The following is a 22,261-nucleotide window of genomic DNA, read 5'->3' on the forward strand; positions in this document are numbered from 1 at the left end:
CGATTTAAAAATGTAGCTAAATAATTACAAATAACTTCTATAATTCACCAGAATGTGCAAATAGACTTTAACCGGATAATAATCAGTTTTATGACACTTACCACAAGGATCCTAGATATTTGCTAGGTTGGCTAGCGGAAAACCTGCAGTTTTGGGGGTATCACCTGCACAAGACTAGGCTATGGGTGGAAGGAGGACTGGACTAATGAGGGTTACAGGATTGCCCCCCGCATTAGAAGACAGAGCATAGGTCTATTAGTGGTGTCTTGTCGCTGTAGGAAAACCTGTCTTGGAAAAATGGGTTTCAACAAAACCGTCATGTGACAAGACACCATGGATCTGCGATGGTCATAGGACTTAGGACATAGAGAACCCTAGTTAAAACAAAAAACGGTATCAGGTAATAATATCGCCATATATATGGTCGCCGTAAATAATATCGCCGGGAAAATGGTGTGGCGATATTATTTAGGTAACCATATATACCATGCCGGTCAAGTGGCACAGCGAGTAGAGCGCTTGCTTTGACATCCGTGCAGAGCCTGCTAACGCAGGTTCGAATCCCGGCGGGGCCAAACTCAGCCTTTCATCCTTCCGAGGTCGACAAATGAGCACCACACACCGTGGGTAATAATAAGCAGCGCTCGGATACCTGAGGGTTTGTAGCGCTATATAAGTGCCAAATTATTATTATTATTATTATATATGGGGAGAGGGGCAACAAAAATAAATAAATAATCATAATAATTTGGGGGTTGCGGGGGTGTCCCCCGCATGTTCCATGCATTAATGTCGCCACAAAAAACGGCCATTTTTCGGCGATATTTTTGTGGCGACATTATTACATGGAACTGTTAAAACGGCATCACCCGTTTCTTTGGTCCTATCCCTATTACTTATGAGTCACCCTTTCTTTCAATGTACCACCCGGTGTGGAAACACCGTAAGCTTTAAGAGAACTCAGAATTCTGTCTCAAGTCTTCTGTTAATTTTACGGCATAAGGAAGGGCTCTGATGAAGAGGCAGCACCAGAGAGAGGCAAGTCTATTTTTTTACCATGAATACGTGGACCAATTACACAATGAGAAAAGGTGTGAACGTGAGACTGCCACCTAATGCCAAAAAGCTCTGGAAGCCACAGACCCACAGACAGCAGGACAAAAAAGCAAATAACATGTTTAGCATATGTGAGAGCCCAGTTCAAAACATATGGAAATATGTGGAAAATACAGCCCTGAAACAGCACTATTTTCTTTGAGCCAGAGAGTAGGAGGGGAGAGAGACAATGGGCTGCCCTGACTTGCATCGTGTACTGGGGTGTGACGGGACCAGGAAGCAGTGTGCCAGATACAATCATTTTTATGTAGATTACAATTAGCAAGGAGAGGGCCTATGTCAAAGAAGCATATGGGTGCTCTATCCCAATGACAGCGAGGTGAATAAAAAAGGATATGCAAGCTATTTTTCTGAGCTTTTCATTTTTTAGCCAAAAAGCCATCGGGTGCTGTATCCCTGAAGCTGTCATATATAAGAACCTGTGAGAGACCACTACCCCCGCGATAGGAAGAATCCGGGCGCTTTGTTTATCCCCTCTTGACACAGTTCATTTAGGCCATTCCCAAGTGGTGAATCTTATTTTTGTTGTAAATAAATCTCTACACCCTATATGATGTCATCCCATCCTTGATCCTGTGTGGAATAAAAACCTGTTTAACCGTCACCTTTGTTGTCGTGTGTTCTGTTGATCAGCCACAATATTTTACCTTCTCAGTTTTTCCTGTATTTCTTTGAACTCACATAACGCCTGGTTGGAGGGAGTACATAATAGACACACACCCATCCATAACACAAGGCACACGCACGCATGGTTATAATGGGGATCCGAGATATAGAAAAGGACATCTGGTATTTACCATGTCTTTCCCCCTCATACATTCTAGTTAAAAATTGTGCCGGGAGGATAACTCGGCGGCAACGTGCCCACCTTGGAAGCAAGACGACACGAAGCAACACAGGTTCAATCCCCGGGTCTGCTGCGCTTAGACACCTCTGGGTATTTAAGCACGTTATAAATACTCAACTAAAACATAAAACAATTACGAAACTAAAAAAACAAACTATTCCTGTAACAGCGCCTCGATGCCGCAGGCTGTGTGAGCACTTTAAAAATGCAAAAATAAAAGAAATAAATTGATAGAAATTAAAGCCAAAAAATGCATTAGTCAGAACAATATCTAGATTGGTAAATAACCAAATAAAAAGCCTATTGAAACATGTAGAGTAAATGAACCCTTCCAGTGCCATGTGATCCATTGCACTTCTTTTTCCCTGCTCATCAAAGTAAAAATCAACTGTAAATGGCATCTCTTGAAAGTATCATACATTTTCATTTGGCAAGCTTACATTTAACAGTGGCTTCCAAAAAGTGGACTTCTATCCCTCACCACACCACTCCATTTTAATATCTTGTCCCTCGTTTAAAATACATAGAGTAAATTTAATTGAGAATGTTCTTCTTGTTCTCTTCCGTCCTCTTGTTACTATTGACACGCTTTCTTTTTTCACCCTAGGGGGCCCAGGATTACAAGACCCATGTGAAAAAGACCAGATTGATGCTTTGGAAACAATGACCAATCAGCAGAGGCAGGACATCACGGCTAGTGCGCAGGTACCAACTTTTTGATGCCATGTGCCTTAATGGTCCTGTTTCTTATTCAGTTCGCAGATATGCAATGCTATCACTGGAATATTTGCCACACTTATCTGCTTTGCTCAGTTCTAAAGTTTACCTTTTAAGATTTGATTCTTTGTATGTGTAGTGGCTTCTGTACTCTGTCCTCCTGTGCATACAGTGAATATTGGCATACCCTACTGCCAATCTTAGCAATTATTTTTTGATTTTTCAAAGGTATACCTCAGGCATGCATTTATTTCATGAATTTATGAGATCTGGGGAGTAGTCAGCGATAACATGTAACTCCATCTTCAAAGATTCTTTTTCTTTTTGTGGCTGGAAATGTAAAAGGGAAACAGGTTAAAACATTTTGTTGAGGCCTGTGCTACTTACCAGACCTCCAGGTGACATAAGGGTTGTCATTCCAACTGCCCAAGATGTCTGAGGAGTGACTTCGGACTGAATTGGTATAAGAAGTTTTTCTAAGTTCATGCATCACACAGATCATTGTTTTGTTTGTTTTGACTACTTGCATACCGCTTACCCTCCAAAAGTGGACATGTAAAGAAAAACGTGACCCAAAACCCGAACGATCAAGATAGTCCAAAGGTCAAATAACCACTGCACTGATTTGCAAGGGAAAACAAGGTTTATTACACGCAAATGTCTGACGGTCCCTTAGAACTGAACTGACATGGAGCTTGTCACGCCCAAAGAAGTTACAGGTTATCTAGTGAAAAACAGTAATTTCCATACATAGGTTACAAAATTAATCCCACCATCCTCTTTGACAACCACGTATGTGACATGCTAATACCCCCTATACTCCCTGGAACGATTGGCCACACCTTAACGAAGCCTATTCCTTTATACATATGGTTCACTACATTGTCACTATTAAATCCTAATACTTGATTGTTGCGCAGGCACACCGCTAAAATAATAAGTCTTGACCGTCACATGATGTGCAGCCCTCTGACCCAGGCGCGTTCATAGTAAGGATGGCAAAGCCAACACTGCTTTCATAAGACAAGGGGCTTTCTCATTATACCAGACGCCTCGACCTTGTACTAAATTTATTGGCATCACCTCTGCTCCTCCTATCCCGAAATTACAGTATGTCCTAGACACGGCACATCCCCATTACCCCCCACCCCCGCTACCCCTCCCCTTATCTTTTTTAAACCCCAGGTGCCCATTGATGTGACCATGGCACCACTCCTACAGATGTATTTGTTTTGGTCATGCGTCTACTGGTAATTCAGATGGGATGACCACTCCTTGGGTTAGGGCATTAGAGCGCTAAATCTTCGCCTTCACAAACCCTCATGCCCTGTTCTCTCGATTTTGACCTTCAAAGGGCGCATCCTTACCTTCACTCCTCCATCTCACACTCCTTTCCCAGCGCCTTCGAACTCTGCAGCTGGATACAATTAGCTTTTATTTCCACAGCACTGGTGCCTCTGACCTCGGTGTGTCTCATGGGGGATGGAAAGGGGATTTGTCTTGGGACTCAGCTAAACAGAGCCACAGCTTCACATCGGGTCTTTTATTCTGCTCATCGTGTACTGCGACTAGAGATCCAATATGGCAGCACTCTTGCCATGTCGACCCGCTGAACTCGCATTTACTGCATCACCTTCCCGACTCCATCTTCTCTCTCTTCACATACTTCAACTCCCTCCTCGCACCTCACGTGCCATAACATGTACTGCTTCTAAAAACTGGACCTGTTACACACTGCCCTATTTATAGCCTCTGCAACCGGAACATTAATACATTTGTTGCTCTTTCTGTGATGCAATATGATATATCTAATGTTTGTCAAAAATAACTACAAGTGATATATGCGCTTTCTACTGTGTAAAATTCAAACTGCGGCACTAACTGATGGGTATTTCTCAGCCTGAATAGTTTTACCTGGCTGAGGCGCAATATGTGCATCCCAATAGACATTAACCCTTTCCTAAATATAACATCTCAATATCATTGTGAGGAATTGCCATCTGGCAAGGGTGCAAAGCCCTGACTTTTATATTTTTATTAACAAATAGAAGGATGAGGGTAATTCCGTCTCAAAAAGGGATAATGCGCCAACCAGATTCCCCTTTTCTATTCACTCATGCCAAAAGCATAGTGCACTCGTGTCCTGCCACATCAGTAGTCTGATCCCCAACACCCGCTCCTCCCGTGCCACAGAGTAGGTGCAAAGGTCACAACATGCCCACTTTACAGACGCAGAGACATCCAAGTCACCTCTGTACCCAAAACTACAGTGATCATGAGTCGCTCATGCTGGTGGCAGGGTAAACTCTAAATAAAAGCTATGCCTACATTTAGGCATGGTGCTACTTATGATCACCGCCACCACATTCTAATTGATATCGCACATGTGTCAGCTCCTGTGAGCCAGCTCCAATGTGGAAGATTATGTGTATTCTGGTCAGCCGAGTGTAGCCCGACAACTGGCATGACGAGAACCCGGACGGAATGCTGGGCCTCCTCTTTGATCTCCTTGTAAGGGCCGGTAACACCCCCTGCCCAAGACAGCCGCACAGCAGGCCTCTGTCATGGGCCCAGGCATCAATGGAGCACACCCATTCAAAAGGAGTAATCTCACGCCAGGGTGCCACATATCTAAGGGCCTTTGTTCTCAGTGAAAAGGGAAGAGGGCTGGATCATGATAGGCAGGAGGGCTCTGGTCAAGGGAGGAGGCTTCCACCATCTTGATTTTCACTATCTCTTCCCCCTTTCTCTTTCCTGTTCTCTCCACTTCCTCTAAAGCAGAGCACTTAGGGAGTGACATCAGAGGGGCAAAGTCTACTCCATCCCGGAGCAGGAATTGGACCACTAAGGCAGACTAGCTTTAGTCCAATCACCCGAGGACTTGTGCCCTTAAAATAAGGGGTCTTCCACCCCTTTAGCAAATACGTTCATTCCCTCCTGGATCCTTTAAGGTCGCAGATTTTTTCTGAAGAACTCACTGTACTTCCTATGGGATAGTTGTACTCTCCACAGCCCTCAGCCTGAGGTGAAGAAGATATCATCCAAGGCAGAAGCTAGATATGTCCATTACCGCTCCGAGGTCACATCAGGAATAACCTCTGCTGTGGATCAGGACCCACCACTCTGCACCGGATTTCCTGAGGTGGGAGAGCAGACACTGAACAGGTACCATCCTATCCTCAAGTCCCCTGGAAAGGGACTCACAGCAACCAGGAGGACCAGACCAGCCGAAGCTCCCTGTTCACTGCACCTGGAACAAGGGGGAAGTCGTCAGCATTGGTTGCTGCGCTCCTCCACCAATCAAACATTTGCTTGAACCTTTGACCAGCTCGACACAGCTTTGTGTCCTAACCAAAGCTCGTCACTTTGTAGGCCCGAAGCAACTTCTCACTGCCGGGACCCAGACTGAATCACTGGACAGTCACTTGCCGACTTTAACCGGGGGCACAACCATGGCTCAGCCCAGCTAGTCTTTAAACTGCTGCCTCAGCGATCGCACATCGACGCATGCAAAATCACCACTTCGCTGACTGTCATTCGCTGACTCAAATTGCTGGAGCGTCACTCAACGACCCCCCCCCCCCTCCCAGCAGCTATAGCCCGACTCGGGCCTGGCCAACTGCAAAGCGTACCTGGAACCGCCCGACCTGCATCTGTGAAGTGCTGCCGTTCTGCCTTACAGAGCGCCCACTTTCGCCCCAACCCGGCACGCGCTTCCTGCCGAGGCCTCCATGATCCTAGGTGCCCGAATTGAACCTGATCAGCTCGTATCACTGTTCAACTCCAGGAGTAACTTTGTGAGTCCACCTAGAACCGAATCCAGGAACTGTTGACTTCGAAGTGCCCCCGCTGTCCACTTGGATCCTAAAGACTGGTTGCTCATGATCACTCCTGTTTTCAACAAGGTATCCATTTTTTGGTGGTAGCATACCTACCACCCATGGAACTATGCTCAGAGTTCTACTTTCTCCAGTCTGTTACATCTTCTCTGTTCTTCCTTTGGGGTGGGTTTTTGGTTAGTAATCTCTTTTTGTTCTACCTGCAGATGGTGTGTTTAATTAAAGTGTTCTGGACATTCCCTTTATTTTGGACTGTGATATTGTGTTGTTTGGGTGACTACTGTTTCAACTTCACTCCCCTCTTAAGAGTTTAGCCTTCCCTAGGCCCACATTACCACAAAAGGCGAAGGAGGTATATCTATTAACTGTCCCTGTTTTGCCTTTATGATTGCATTGTGTTTTGGGTTGTAGAAGTGTGAGCGCTGAGTGGGCTATTCTACCCCTACTCATCCTTGTACTCTTGCAAAGCAGAATCCAATTAATCACAATCATTTCATGGAAAAAGTCATACTCGCTGTATCATAGTGAGGAGGCAGGGCTATATATACGCCTAACACAATAGTTATGCCTTTTCATTAGTACCCCAATTCAAGTATGGTTCTTAGCTCAAACACTAAAATGAATCTTTGCCAAAGTGAGAAAACTAAAAGTTGTCGTACCTTTAGTCCATTCCCATATGGGTCCTTCTCTAATCCCATAATTTAATTCTGGGATTTGTTCCAAATTAGACAAAGTCTATGTTACACAGTACCTAAAATATAAAGTGTATGTTAAATGTTTTGTAGATTTAAAAATGTATGGAACTTTCATTACAGAGAAGATACATATGTGTATGCGTTTCCTTTAGATTATAAACTTTTCAATGTGTTCATTATATACCCTGCGTCCAATCTCGTTTTTTCCATTCTAGCATAATATTGCAGGGCAAGTAAAAGGAGCTGAGCCCTTTGCACAATGTAACTAGTGGAAATGTGCAGACATGCCCATGCATTGGACCTCCTCAGATGTATAGATGTGGAATGAATACTTGGTGTCTGCCTTTTGTGTGTCACACCGAAATTATGCCAGAGATTCTGCATCTCTTTTAGGCCATCTCATTTTTGGTCGCTCCCTCTCCTGGGGCAGATGTTTCACAAAGCCTGAACCGCACTGTTTGTCTGGAGATCCAGTGGCGAGATCACTACTGGCTGCGGTGCAACAGATGAGATTTGAAAATGGGAGCATTTTATTTTTTAATTTTATCCATATTTATTTAGCGCAACTAGGACCCAAGGGTATCTTGGCGTGATAGCATCCAAAGCCAGCAAGGAGCAGCACCACAAAAGCAGTTGGTTAAAAAAGGAAGGTTTTAAGTGCTTTCCGAAAAGACATATGGTCATCAGTGGCCCGCAGAGTCAGGGGAAGAGTGGGGCTGCGACCGAAAAGGATGCCCCCAGATAGTAGCTTTCGAGAAGCAGGCAACCCTCAGCAGTAGATAATTGGCAGAGCGGTGATTCCGAAAGGGGGTATGCTTAATACGTTTCTCACATAAGTACTGTGCACCAAGGCCATAATAGGACCAGTGAACAATAGACAAGGACCCTCATTACAAGTTAGGCGGTCTGGTAATAAAGTACCGGTAGCACAGTGTACTGGCACTTTTTTTGCGGGCCGGCCAATTCATAGTCCTGTTGCCAGAAACACTCATCGGTAACACCACACACTGTGCTACCAGTGCCGGTAACACAGGCAACGGTAGTAGCTGCATCCCCCTAGACACCTGCTGGTAACACCGGCATCACAGGAACACTGGCACATTACAAACATGGATATGCCGTTGCTACCAGCATAAAAATGCTAGTATTACCGGAAAATCCATGCCGGAAACACAGACACTGTGAGCCAGCCGGTAAATGGACCCAGGTGGGCTAAATGAGGCCACAAGTGCACCAAATCATTGTTGATGACACCCAATACACCCGGGAACAGAAGAAAAGGCCCACTCCCAGAACACTCTCCCAACACAACCATGCTGTCACTCACAGTAGTTGCAATGGTCTTAGAGGTGCTGCAGTGTAGCTGGATCAGCACCAGTGATGACATTAGGCCAGAGAGAGGAGGAGGATGGCTGTGATGCATGTGGTGAGGCGGCGGTGTGCTATCATACCCCACACAAGGTCTTGTCATACCCCACACAAGGTCAACACCCTTGGCCCTGGCAGATGGCCAGATACATAACTTGTACCGGCTAAACAGGGAGACAATACATGAACTAGTGTACCTAATATTGGGCGACATTGGGAGCAGGATCGGCATCCGGACAGCCATACCACCGCTGTTGAAGCTGGTGTCGGTCCTGCTCTTCCTCGCCACAGACACGTTCCAGCACTCTGTGAGCCAGCTGCATGGCATAGCGCATCCTGCCTTCTCCAGAGTGCTGGTGCAGGCGCTGGATGCCCTCCTGCACCATGTGGGCCAGCACATTATTTCTCCCAACCACCCTGGTACAGGTAAATGCCACCATGGCATGCTTTTATGCACTTGCCGGCATGCCAAACAATGCTTGGTGTATTAGACTGCACACATGTAGAGCTGGGGGCCCACAAAGGCACAGCGGAGGTGTACAGGAACCAGAAGCAGCACCATTCCCTCAATGTCCAGGTAAACTGTGATGCCGACCTGACCATCACGCACTGCTTTGCCCGCTTCCAAGGTTCAATCCATGACTCCTTGGCCCTGCGGAACAACACCCTGCTGCCATACATGGCACAGAGGACAAAAGACCTGGATGTTGGGTGAGTACATGTACAAGTACACACACATTGCTTCATGGGTCACATGCTAAAGGGGGGTGTGGCACAAATGCATGCCCCACAACCCCCATGCATTAGCGGTACCAACCAGCGCATGCCCAATTGGCAAGCCACAACACACCAGATTATCAAGACAGAGGTGTACCGGTCCGTCAGTCACTGACAATTCCATACCTAACTCTGAGGCCATAAACAGGCAACACACTACTGGTACCAGAATGCAACACTGCCACTCCACAAAATTAAGTTCTGCTGTACACTGTCCCACCCAGGCCCATGAGGGCGTGTGCTTGCGAGATGCATGCATATGCTGACTGTGTAGAACCCTCATTCACAGACAACACTACTGACGTGCACCATCTTCCATTCCTGGCAATAATCAGTTTGAACGTCAGGGTCTCATATAGCGCTGTATTGGCACTTGCGTGGATGCTCGGTGCGCAAGTGTGACTGCAATGTGAGTAGTACAGGGGTTGTAAGTCAGTGGGATAGTAAGGGAGATGGCCAAAACGTCCATGTAGTGCTGTTGCCAGCTGCAGTGATGCCAAACTTGTTATAGGTTATCTGGGCCTGCTGTGCATGTAAGTCATCATGCTACGTCGATGCATGTCAGTGAATTTCCAAACCGCAGTGTGGGTGTCATGTAGTGTGTGCAGACACTGTTGTGGCATGGCGATGACCACACCAGACCATGGGGATACGCAAGCTGGGCCTGTCGCTGGCAAGTGTAGTGCACCCAAATATCATATCATATATATAACCCCCAGCAATCTATCCTAGGGAGCACAACACAGCACAGTATGGATGACACACATCGGCCGTCACGTGGTGCAGTACGATGCATGATGCACGTACATACCACAGTCCAGGATGCATGACTAAGAATACATACACAGACGTGCCATGATTACGACAGCCCTGCAACATTCATGCCATGGCTCACCTTGTGTCCCTCCCACTCACCCCCCTTGCAGGTGATTCCGGATATCCACTGCTGCATTGGCTGGTGACCCCGCTGAGAGATCCACAGACGCCGGAGGGGATACCATACAATCATGCTCATGTGCGAATCAGGGCAACCATTGAGCAGACCTTTGGACTATTGAAGACATGTGTTAGATATCTTCACTGGTCAGGTGATGCACTTATGTACAGGTCAGAGAAAGTAGGGCAGATAGTCCTGGCCTGTGCAATGTTGCACAACATCTGCATCAGACAAAACATACCCTTCTCTCCACACCTAGACATGCCACCACCAGAGGGCAGAGATGATATTGGGGAGGCAGCACCAGCCAGGCACAGGCATGCGCACATGGATGCCAGGGATGGGCGTACTGTCCGACAGAAACTCATAAACAACTTCTTCTGAGGCCCACACACTGTGCACTACCCATGCCGCATTACTGCTTTTGATGTGCTCACTCAATAAGTTCCGACACATAATTAACGACTGTCCACTTGTTGCTGCAAGTGTTGAATGAAATGTATTGGAATTAACTACCATCTACAGAGAATACCCTGTGCCCACCGCCCCCTCCGCACACACCCACCTCATACCCTCCCAACACACCCAACTCCCTCACCCCCAAAAACAAAGTGTCTAATGTGTGCCTCCATATTGTCACAGCTTGTGCCTTTTCATGGCACGGTCTTTGGCATCTGTGGGGATGCCCATAAGTCGCTGGGAGCGGCGCTTTGGACTGCTCTGGACTGAGCTCGCAATGGGGTTGGCACTGGAGGGGGGTCAGATACCTGGGCCCCCATGCGGTCCAGGTTGGCCTGCAGGGAGTGCGCTACAGACTCTGCAAGAGCAGACACACCCTCATTGCCCTCACGGGCACTCTGTGCAAGGAGTATGAGGGCAGATGTTGTGCGGCCCAGGCATGTGCACAGTGCTGGCTGCTCACTTGGACGCACTCCCGCATCAGCCTGGATTTGGTTAGCTGCTGCCATACAATATCTGCCATTTCTGCATTACGGACCTCCATGGAACGGATCCATTTGTCAATTTCCCATATGCTGGGCATTGTTGGCTCTAGGGTAGAGGGGACTGAAGGTGGGTCTGGGATATGGGGTGCTGTCCGGAGCGGCAACTGTGTCTTCCCCTTCATCCAGTGCCAAGGCCTCATCAGAGGAAGTGCTGTGATAGGGTGGGGGCTGATGTAGAATTGGCACATAGTATGTGTGCCTTGGCTGTGCCACTGGCAGTGTGGGATGTGCTGGCTGTTCAACCTGGCCACTTGCAGTGTTGGCAGAGCTGGCTATCCACCTGGGCCATTGGCAGAGTAGGCGATGCTCGCTGTTCCGGCTGGGCCACCGACAGTGTTGGTGGAGCAGGCATTGCCAGGGATGTGGTGGGGCAGGGAGAGGGAGTGCAGCAGTGTCGCTGTCAGCGGATGTGTCTGTTAGGGTGAGATGAGAAAGCAGTTGGATACCTGTGTGTCACATTGACCCACTTGCATTACACAAATACCACATTGTATGTTTCCTGTCCTGGAAATGATGTCTGTGGGTCAGTTGTATATTGATGCAGACATGCATACGTGTGTGGTATGAGTCTATATTGGTGGTTGTTATGGCACGTGGCCTGTTGTCTGTTCTTTTAGGTTGTGTTAATTGTCTTGTTATGGCATAGTGCACATGGCCAGTGCTCATGTGCGTCGATGCATTTGGTGTATGATTCATTTGCATGGCTTACCCTGGCATATATGTGTGCACGTTACATTTTGTTAGTGTCATCACATTTAGTACCCCTTTCCTTGGACACATTTCCCTGATCTGTTGTGTGGGTTCACAATTTTGTGTCATGCTGGGCATTCAGGTGTGACTTGTTCTACTCATCGCCATGATGCATGATGGAACTGCAGGTGTCATCCGATGGCATCAGCGTGAGGGGGGAGGCCCGCCAGTGGCCATAGATTCCCTTCTGTGTGCTGCCAAAAGGTTGCACACTTGCAGGTGCATATCGTCCCACCATGCGCGACAGTTCTTGGGTGTACGGGGGATGGGTCCAACAGCTGTGGCTTTGCAGGTTTGCAGGCCACCTCCTCCCATATGGCCGACTTGCGCCCTGGCTTGTACCGTGGCTGTCCCACCCAAACAGCGCAACCGCATTGGCCACAGTGTTATCCGTTAGGTCGGTGAGGTGAAGTGAGGCTTGCAGAGCCGGACCTCAGGCATTGGGTCTCAACCTCTCGAGTCAGAAAGGCGGGTGAAAACACACTCTATAAGTATATAGGGACTATAAGTACTGGAATAACTAGATGTGAGGTCTGAACTACTTTCTTCGTTTTGCTCGACAAGGGGACCCCTACCCTTGCCGGGAGCTGGAGTTTTCCGGGGCCTAGTCTTGTTCATTATCGTTATTGTCCGTTGCACCTACAGTTTTCTTGGGTGATTTTGTTGGGCAATCTCAAAGAAAGTGTCCAGCCTTGCCACAATTTAGACAGAGTTGTTCTTGCCTCCTTTTTTCTCTCCCTGCCTTAGTTATAGGGACCCGCAACCTCACAATCTGCATGGGTTCAGTTGTTTCATGGGCCTTGACTTGATTGTCCCTGGGTCACATATAGACTGACCTCCCTTCAGTTCTTTTGCGATCCAATTTTCCATCTTGTAACCTATGATCCAGTTACAGCGTCAGGTTAATGTACTCTGCACAACATTCAGGAGGATTGACCACTTGGTCCTTTTTTCCTCAGGCCAGTTGGTTTGTGCAATGAGGCAGTTAAAGGTGGCTATATACATCAATAGATCATGATTTCCCTGTCTTAGGGACAACAGTTTGTTATCCACAGCCTGTCCCTGGGAGTGTCTTGCAAACAACTTCTCCAATTCCCATTGAAACTCCCCATTGTGAAGTACTGGGTCATCCTGATTGACCAATGGTATTGACCAGTCTGCTGTGCTGCCTCCTAAATACGAAAGTACGAAAGCCACCCTAGAACTGTCATTCGGGAATGCTCCTGGATGGCACAAAAAGTGCAGGCGACACTGATTCATAAATATAGCATATTTGTTGGGGTTGCCGGTAAACCGTTAAGGTGGAGCCAACGGTACAGCCCCTGCGAGTACCACTTGAACTCGTGGTGATGGTAGCAAAGGGGTTTGTGCGATTCCAGGTAACGGGACTTGCCCCGCATGAGTTTAAAGTACCTGCCTTGCGAGTTCATCGGTTCGTTCTCGAGCAACAATGAGATCCCTTCTTAACGAATTTGTCTCTTGTCTAGAGGCATGCACTTCAGCTCGTAGTTCCCCAAGCAATTGGGCCAACTGGTCAGTCTCAGAGGTATTCATAATGCCCAGGCAGAGATTCGGAGAGGCTTTGCATTCTGTTACGCTCACCTGGTCTCTGCAGGGACGTTGGGGCACGGTTGGAGCCCTCCCAGGACCTGGTTCCCTTGGATCTACTTTGCCGCCAGCCGCTGTGTTATCAAGGACCCAGGATGCTGGCACTGTTCCTGAGAGAAGATTAGAGACTGTGAGAATGGCGTGATGGCGTTGGGACTCCCCTCAACCATTTCGTGCCAGAGAGTAGTGAGCAAGAGTTTGCCCATGCAAGCTCACCTGTTCTGATGTAAGGTTGAGCTATCCATCCTGCTTTCTTCAGCAGGGGCGCTGTGGATGGACCTAGTTGCATCACTGGTCCTTATCGTGGAGGTCCAGACCGGCTGCGACCATTCCGCCTTGAAGGTGGGTTTGTATAACTATGATTATTGTCCGTATTCTTTGTGATCATTTTCCCCAATGATTATTGTCCGTAACCTTACATTGTCCTTTCTCTCTTTCAGGTATGAAGATGACCCAGGAGCGCATGATGATAAAAAGTCTATTCCGGAGGACCTACTAGTGGTAAGTAGGCATTTCAGAAGTTACACCCCCCCTTCGTGAGTTCCGCTGCTTATCGTGTTAAATTCTTTGCAATTGCTAACCTTGTGTTTCCCTTTCCCTTTGCCAGGTGCAGCTGGTCAGTGTTTGCTGGTGTGCGGTTTCCGAACTCCTGCAGGCTGCCGGAGATGAAGATCCGCGAGGATGCTGCGTCGGAAGAAGGTCCTGTGTTGATGGGAGTTCAGGACTGGTAAGGATGCTAGGCGGCACCTGCGAAGGACCTGAGGAGACAGGTAAGATGCGTGCGGCTGCTGCAGGGTCGGAAGCGAATAGCAGTTCTTCAAGCAATGGCGTGGCTGACTCGGGTAAGATGCACGCATAGACTTCAGAGTTAGAAGAAGGGAACTGAACTTCCAGCGATGGTGTGGCCAGGGGAGTTGCTAGGTCTGGAAAAGACCCGGGGCTACGCTGTTGTCGGAACTGTTGGGACTGGGGGCTAGCTAGTCTTTTGGCTGTAGCTCCTGAGATTCTATCCGGGGCTACAACCAAAAGATCAGGGGCTATAGCTCCCTTAGCCCCCCCCTAGCAACGCCCCTGGGTGTGGCTGACCTCAAGGTAAAATGCGCACGGTAGCTGCAGAGGGGAAGCAGATAGCAATGCTTCCAGCGATGGCATGGCTGAATTCAGCTAAGGTGCTGGAGGGTTCCAGAGACTGAAGATGCTCGTGCTGAATCAGGTAAGAGTCTTCTGAACGGCGGTAAGCGTTACACTGCTCTAGCAGACTAACGCGAAGCACCAGCATGTGGGTGGGGCCGGCTTATATAGCCTGGCACAAGCCACTCCCCTTAGGCCCCGCCTTGTGGCCCCACCTTGCCACTCCTCCTGTCTTCTGCACATGCCTTCCATGCATTGGTAGGGCCCCGCCCAGGCTAGATGCATGTGCTTGCCCCAATCCGTGTGCAGAGCACACTTTGTAATGAGCTTGGTGCCATAGGCGCCAAGACTGGGTCCATTGGGACCCTGCAAGATGTGAAGTAACTGGCCTATGACCAGTGGCCATGACATTCGGGGCCAAAGCTCCCAGAGGGGTTCAAACTATTATCAAAATCATGGGGCAACAATCAGTTCCAAACATCACAGGGCTTCCCCAGAGGGCAGCGCAGAGGCCGCACTAGGGGTAGAGTCAGCACCGCCAGAGGTGGTATGCCATCCAGTAAACAGTGAAGTTCCACTTCGGATCCCCTCCCATGCATCCCCAGTAGGGGGGCGCATTTCCACCTTCACCCACGCATGGGAGAGGATCACTTCGGAGAGATGGGTGCTGTCCACAGTGTCCGGAGGATATTGTATAGAGTTACTAGGGCGCCCCCACGACCATCCTCTGCGACAGAAGGTACTCTCGTTGGACCAGCAGAAAATCCTCCTCGAGGAGATCCCCATTCTGCTTGCAAAGGACGCCATAGAAATCGTCCCAGTCAACCAGGTAAACAAGGGTATTTATTCAACCTACTTCCTTGTGCCAAAAAAAGATCGAACAATGCGCCCAGTATTAGATTTGCGCCCTGCAAACAAGTATGTCAAGCCACAAACATTCCGCGTGAGTACACTGCAAGAGGTAATCCCCCTACTAAAAAAGGGGGATTACATGGCAACATTGGACATGAAAGATGCATATTTCCATATTTCAATATTAACAGCGCACAGAAGATTCTTGCGTTTCAAAATAGACAACCAGCACTACCAGTTAGAGGTGCTGCCCTTCGGAATAGCCTCAGCTCCAAGGGTTTTCACCAAGCTATTGGCAGCGGTGGTGGCGCACCGACGCAGGGAGTCAATCCCAGTGTGCCCTCACCTGGACGACTGGCTCATTACAGGGGAGTCCCCCCTAATTTGCAGATTCAACAATAAAGTACAATCAACCTCCTCTTCCAATTGGGCTTCTCAATCAACGAGAAAAAATCAAGTCTGGTGCAAGCATCTCAAAACAGTTCCTAGGAGCTGTCCTAGACACCCAAGAGGGATTGGCCTTTCCATCAGAGGAAAGAATTCGAAATATGTTGCTGCAAATTCCTCAATATCGGGCCGGTCGCCAAATAAGGGTGCGCAAAGCGATGCGTTTGCTAGACATGATGGCATCTTGCATTTACCTTCTTCCCCACACATGCCTGCGCATGCGACCCATGAAGGAATGGTTGGCGAAACAGTGATCTCAAGCAAGTGGTTAGTGGGACCATCTAGTGGTCGGTTCGCCAACACTAGTACAGAGTCTTCGCTGGTGGACAAGAGAGAATCTTACAAAGGGGAAACCCTTCTACGTTCCAGAGATACAGGCCGTTGTCACAACAGACGCCTCCCTAGCAGGGTGGGGAGCCCGCTACCTTCACCATACAGCTCATGTTCTCTGGTCTCACACAGTGGCTCAGAACCACATCAATCTGCTAGAACTTCTGGCAGTCTTCATAGCGCTTCGGGCATTCGAACCCCTCCTATCCAACCAGTCAGTGCAGATCCTAACAGACAGCATGACTGCAATGTTTTACCTAAACAAACAAGGGGGCACTCGATCTCCCAATCTGTCCAGGCTTGCCCAGAAAATGTGGAAATGGGCACTCAAACAGAACATTTACTTGTCATCCCAACATGTTCCAGGGGAACTCAACTGGCTAGCAGATGCTCTGACCAGAGATCCTCCCAGAGGAACACGAGTGGCGACTACACAAAGAAGTCGTAGGAGACCTCTTCTCTCAGTGGGGTTTCCCCACTATAGACCTATTTGCCACAAGCGAAAACAGACAATGCACAGACTTCGCATCCAGGTTCCCCCAGCCAGGGTCCAAGGGGAACGCCCCATGGATGAATTGGTCAGGGATGTTTGCCTATGCTTTTCCACCAACCCCTCTAATCAGGAAGGTGGTGAACAAGATCCACAGGGAACCGATGACACTCATTTACCCCAGAGATGTATGGATATCTTGAAAGAGTCAAGAAAACCTAACACGAGGCACTGTTACTATGACAAATGGAAACAATTCGCAATTTGGTGCCAGAATAAGCAAATCAACCCAGTTGATTGTACTCCTTCTAATGTTGTCACCTATATGCTCCACCTACTGGATGCAGGGTTAGTGTTTAACTCACTTAAAGTGCACCTGCTAGCTTTATCAGCCTACACCACTTCCCATAATAAGGTGTCATTGTGGAAAGTGCCAGTTGTCAAAGCATTTATGGAAGGGGTAAAGAGACTCCATCCTCCAATTTCTAACCCACCACCAGGTTGGGACCTTAATGTGGTACTTGCTAAACTCATGGGACCTCCCTTTGAACCCATGCACAAATCTAGTCTCAAACATCTGACTTATAAAACTGCCTTCCAAGTAGCCATCACCTCCATAAGAAGGGTCAGTGAAATTCAAGTTCTGTCAGTGCAGCATCCTTTCTTTACTATTCATAAGGATAAACTGGTTTTAAGCACTCACCCTAGGTTCTCACCTAAGTTAATTTCCAAATTCCATGTTAACCAGTCTATTGAGCTACCGGCCTTCCAAGAACCCAAAAGCTCTGCTGAGGTGAAACTGCACACACTAGATGTGAGGAGGGCGGTCCTCTACTATGTAGACAAGACCAGACCGCTAAGAAAGACAGATCAGCTATTCGTCTCCATAGCCTCAGGCAGAGAAGGAGATTGCGTATCTAAGAATGCCTTCTCTAGGTGGATAGTGAGATGTATCCAACTGTGGTATTCCCTTTCAGATAAAACCCTGCCTTTTACGCCGAGGGCCCACTCTACAAGAGGTACTGGAGCCACGCTGGCTTTCATTACAAATTTACCCCTTGACAGCATTTGCAAAGCAGCTACATGGAGCTCTATTCACACTTTTACTCAGCACTAATGCATTCACATTCATTCCAAGACAGATTCTCAAGAGGGACAAGCGGTTCTAAGACATTTGTTTGCTCATGAACCTTCTCACATCCCACCGCCTTCTTCTGACACTGCTCGCTAATCTATGCACAGCATGTGATCTAAGCAGATTCCACAAGCTTCAGAAGGGATACATTACTCACCGTAATCGTATTTCTGATGCTTGTATCTGCTTAGATTCACATGCGACCCACCCTTCCTCCCCTCCGAGAGAAGGCGCATGATTGCTTGTAGTCTTACCTTTCTGTCTATCTGCTTGGATTATCTGTACTCGCGCTACTCCTCATGCTTCCTCATGTCAGAAAAAATGCAATCTGAGGATCCTAGATGCGTGAGGGATCTTGGGTACAGTGGACGTCACACTAGGGATAGTATTACTGGCACGCTCTGTGTCGATGCCCATTTTCGAGTTTCGAAAAACAAACTGTAATACTCCGCAGCTTCCACTAGATGTCGGCCTATGCACACCATGTGAATCTAAGGAGATACAAGTATCAGAAATACGATTACGGTGAGTAATGTATCCCATATATATTTAAAAGGTACATTTGTGGATATGTGTGAGTGACTGTTTGAAATGCGCAGCATACTTCACAACATGCTACAAACCTGTAATTTGGCATGTCGGTAGGTCCTATGGTGCAGACAATATAGAATGTATAAAATATAAATATATATATTTTTTAAATTATTTCTGTATTTTATCAAATTTAATGATTTTACAAAATTGAATATTAATGTTATTTGTGCGAGTTCTTCTTTCATATTTCTTGTTTCCTGTTTGTTTGTTTGTTTCTTGTTTGATTCTACTTGATCCTCCTTTCTACTTTCATCAGAGAGGAAGTGGTCCAGTTTTAGTAGAACATTCAGCCAAGGCCGCTTGCAAGATTTTTGCCGTGGCAATTGACCAAGAGGTTTTCTCGCCACTTATTAGACGATTCCACCATACCTCTTCTTCTTGTAGAATACACGGTTCTAGTAAGGGCCCAAGATAAGATTTTCTATGTTTCTGGGTCGCTGGGCAATTCATCAAAAGGTGCCTAACTGATTCAATTGTCGATACATCCTTGCAGAGACAAGAGCTATTTAAGGATAGACCTCTCGGGTCTAAATATAAAATACAAATATACCTTTGTCTAATATTTTTGGGGTGGAAAATGTGTGTTTTGGAAATGTGTGGATATGTGTGTGTCTTTTCTAAACTTTCAGGATACTTCCCAACATGCTACACACCTGAAATTTGGCATTTGGGTAGGATCCATGGCGTAGACAATGTAAAAAGTATAAATAATAAATATACCTTTTGTCTAATTTTCTTTTTTTTTTGTAGGAATTACTGTGTGAAGCACGGGTACAACTGCTAGTGATATATGTATAAATATTCTAATAGTTAGAAGGAAGGCAAACTTATTGGCTGGCCCTTGTGTCTTGTTCAAACGATTTTAATTGTATTCTCTTCCTCTCCTAGCATGCCTTAAGGATGGTGGCTTTCAGACAGATCTATAAAGTGCTTGGCATCGACCCCTTCCCACCCTCAAAACACAAAACAAACTTTTACAACCGAAAACGGAGACGTGAGACCACTGAGGTGGAGGGTGAGGGTGAAGGGAAGAAAGATAAAAAGGATGATACAGAAGAAGCCTGACCACTGTTGGCATTTGATAAAATAATTGTTCATAAGACTTTAATTTTTTTTAATATATATATTATAAAAGTATATATACACTCATATGTATGTATATATATATGAGTTGCTGTTCTCTTTTCAATTTTAATGTTTTTCCTTGAATAACGTACTGTAGATTTGTTTTAAAATGTGCTTTAATCATTAGAATCTAAAACAAGCAAAAAAATAACAAAAACCTATGAAAACATAAGGGTATCATTCCGTTACACCAGAGTTGCATCCCTCCCAAATGCTTTATTCTCACAACACAATAGTTCAAGTATGCTAGATTTTGCTTTGCGTTTTGCTTAACTCAAAAACAATTGCAGCGCTCGCTCCCCTTCACCCTTTCTGTGCTGATTTCACCATCTACATGTTCAGAGTGGGCACTGGAATTCCGCATGGCATGCTATGCTTATGACAAGTGGGAGTAGGGGATTTAATAAAAGCTCATCTGTAATGAAAACATGTGGATAGCTTTCTTGGCAAACGGAAGACATTTTGAGTCGCAAAGAGTGGGCCAATACATATTCATTTACATTAATAAAATCCTCTCCAAACTACCACATTTTCCCAGTTAAGCAGCACTCTAAGCGAACAAAAGTGAAATCCTTTCAGCTCACCAAGGTTATTTTAAGTGTTGAGAATATCAATCTCTTCATCATGGTTTGCCTGAAATCTTTGCAGCAATCGTACTAGAGACCTTTAGATTTCTTGCCAGATTTGTGTTGTATTGGTCGAATATGGTGGGTTATTTGGTACAGTATAGTCATAATTTATCATGCTTTATCTACAAATAGTAGCCTGCTTCTGTGATATTCCCTGTCTAGTTTTATGCTTCATCAGTTTTTGTACTTCCTTCCTGGAGGCTTTGTCACAGACCCTGCAGCCTCATCATTCAGATGCAACAGAATAGACCAGCTAGTTAAACTCCTAGCGACCTGCTACCAGTCATAATGGCAAATAGCTGTGTCCCAAAGAGTGCTTTGTATGTAAGGGTGGGCACATTTTACAGAGCAAAATGCATGTTTTCATTGTTTAAACTTCTACATTTCAAGCTCTCTATTTGCAGTGTAGAAATGGTGTGGGTTGGGGATGGTCATGTGCCATTGGCAAAAAATAAATCTGATGCCTAATTTCATGGTTTGCGCTTTGAATAATTTGTTACTTGAGAAGAGAAATGTTCTTTGCAAGACCTATTAAGCTGTTTAGTGGACTACATTTTCCACAGCCTGGGAGACTAACTACTCTGAAATGTTCAACCTGGTCTCTCAGTATGGGCCAAAAGCTTGTTTTTGTTGACTTTACAGTTTTGCGGCTAAGGGCCAGTTTTGCAGTTTTTCATTTTGTATGTGTTAAAAGAACAGCCTGTGACGTGGCTTTAAAAGTGTGAATGTCTTTGTATTGCTTCCTGTTAAAAGGAAAAAACCTTATCAAACAAAACATGAAAATAGAAAGGAATAAAGGAGTAACAATTCTGCTGGTCTGTGTTATGTGAATTGATTTTCTCAGCATTTTTGCCCACACACCTGGTTTTTCAATGATATGCTTATGATGAAATTTGCATGTATGCCGATCATTGATGCCTGCTTGGTTCATCATCCTTACAAGTAAGCACCAATGTTAGACAGGATCTGGACATTTTAAACATCCAACAGGTAGCAAAAAGAGACAGGTATAGAGCCTTAACACAATAATGCAAGCTTCCCCTTTAAGACAGGACATACAGCAGCAGCCTATACATGTGGAATGCAGACATGCTCCTTCCACTCAGTCCCTTTCTCCGCATTGGGCAGCATGTAGCTTCCTTTCTTTTTTAGTTTGTCGGTTTCCAACAGTATTTGTAATGTGCTTTTCTCTTCTTGCCTTGCGTACCCCTGCTCTCTTCAGTGCATGCTAGGTAATGCAGGGTTTTCGGTCTGTGCTGGTTGTCACACATAATCAGAGGTCTTTCTCAACGTCTACTCTCAAGCTCCGTTTATAGTGTTTGGCCCTTTTCTTGTGGGCAGATGCGCTGACGCCCCTTTACGGATGAGCACAGTGCTAGCTCTGTGGGAAGAGACTTTCAAGACTGTGCCCCCATACCACCTCGGCAGCTTGGTGACCTGTAAGAAGATGGCACAGGGACAACGCGCTGGTCTTGAAAGCAAGACTACTCCGAGCAACACAGTTTCGAATCCTGGATCCTCGCATAAAAACCGAACTCAAGTACGGTATTAGGCGCGTTATTAAAAAAACTATTAAATATAAAGATCCCTTTTTTCTTCAGCACCCCAACTTGGTGGGTCCTTTCTGGGGATCGACTAGGTTGGGATGGTCCTTGCCAAGCCTGACACAGTGGAATCATACCATAATGAAATTGCTAAAACTGCACCTGAGCACGGTATGAAAATCCTGACCCCCATCACTGTGCCCAAGCAGAGGCGGGTTGGAGGGGTGTCTCCCACTCTCCTTGGGAGTCAGGGTGTGCAGGGCTGTCCCCAGTTTGCCATTACAGTAAGCGGGGGATAAGATAACAAAGAAAACAATAAAAGGACC

At 46.5% G+C, this 22,261-nt stretch overlaps 1 protein-coding gene across 4 annotated transcripts in view; it reads left to right on the top strand.

Moving 5' to 3' along the window:
• Window positions 1-21,203, top strand: part of ZFR2 (zinc finger RNA binding protein 2) — a 2,121,586-nt gene extending 2,100,383 nt beyond the window's left edge. For all 4 annotated transcript variants that reach the window (XM_069649412.1, XM_069649413.1, XM_069649415.1 and 1 more), the window contains 2 exons: window positions 2,571-2,668; window positions 19,526-21,203. In XM_069649412.1, the coding sequence (XP_069505513.1) occupies window positions 2,571-2,668; window positions 19,526-19,702 (275 nt within the window). In that variant the 3' untranslated portion in view covers window positions 19,703-21,203. The remainder of the gene's footprint in view (window positions 1-2,570; window positions 2,669-19,525) is intronic.
• Window positions 21,204-22,261: the final 1,058 nt, after the last annotated feature.

This window comes from Ambystoma mexicanum, chromosome 1p (assembly GCF_040938575.1).
Source record: "Ambystoma mexicanum isolate Mex_15411 chromosome 1p, UKY_AmexF1_1, whole genome shotgun sequence".
NCBI classification, from domain to species: domain Eukaryota; kingdom Metazoa; phylum Chordata; class Amphibia; order Caudata; family Ambystomatidae; genus Ambystoma; species Ambystoma mexicanum.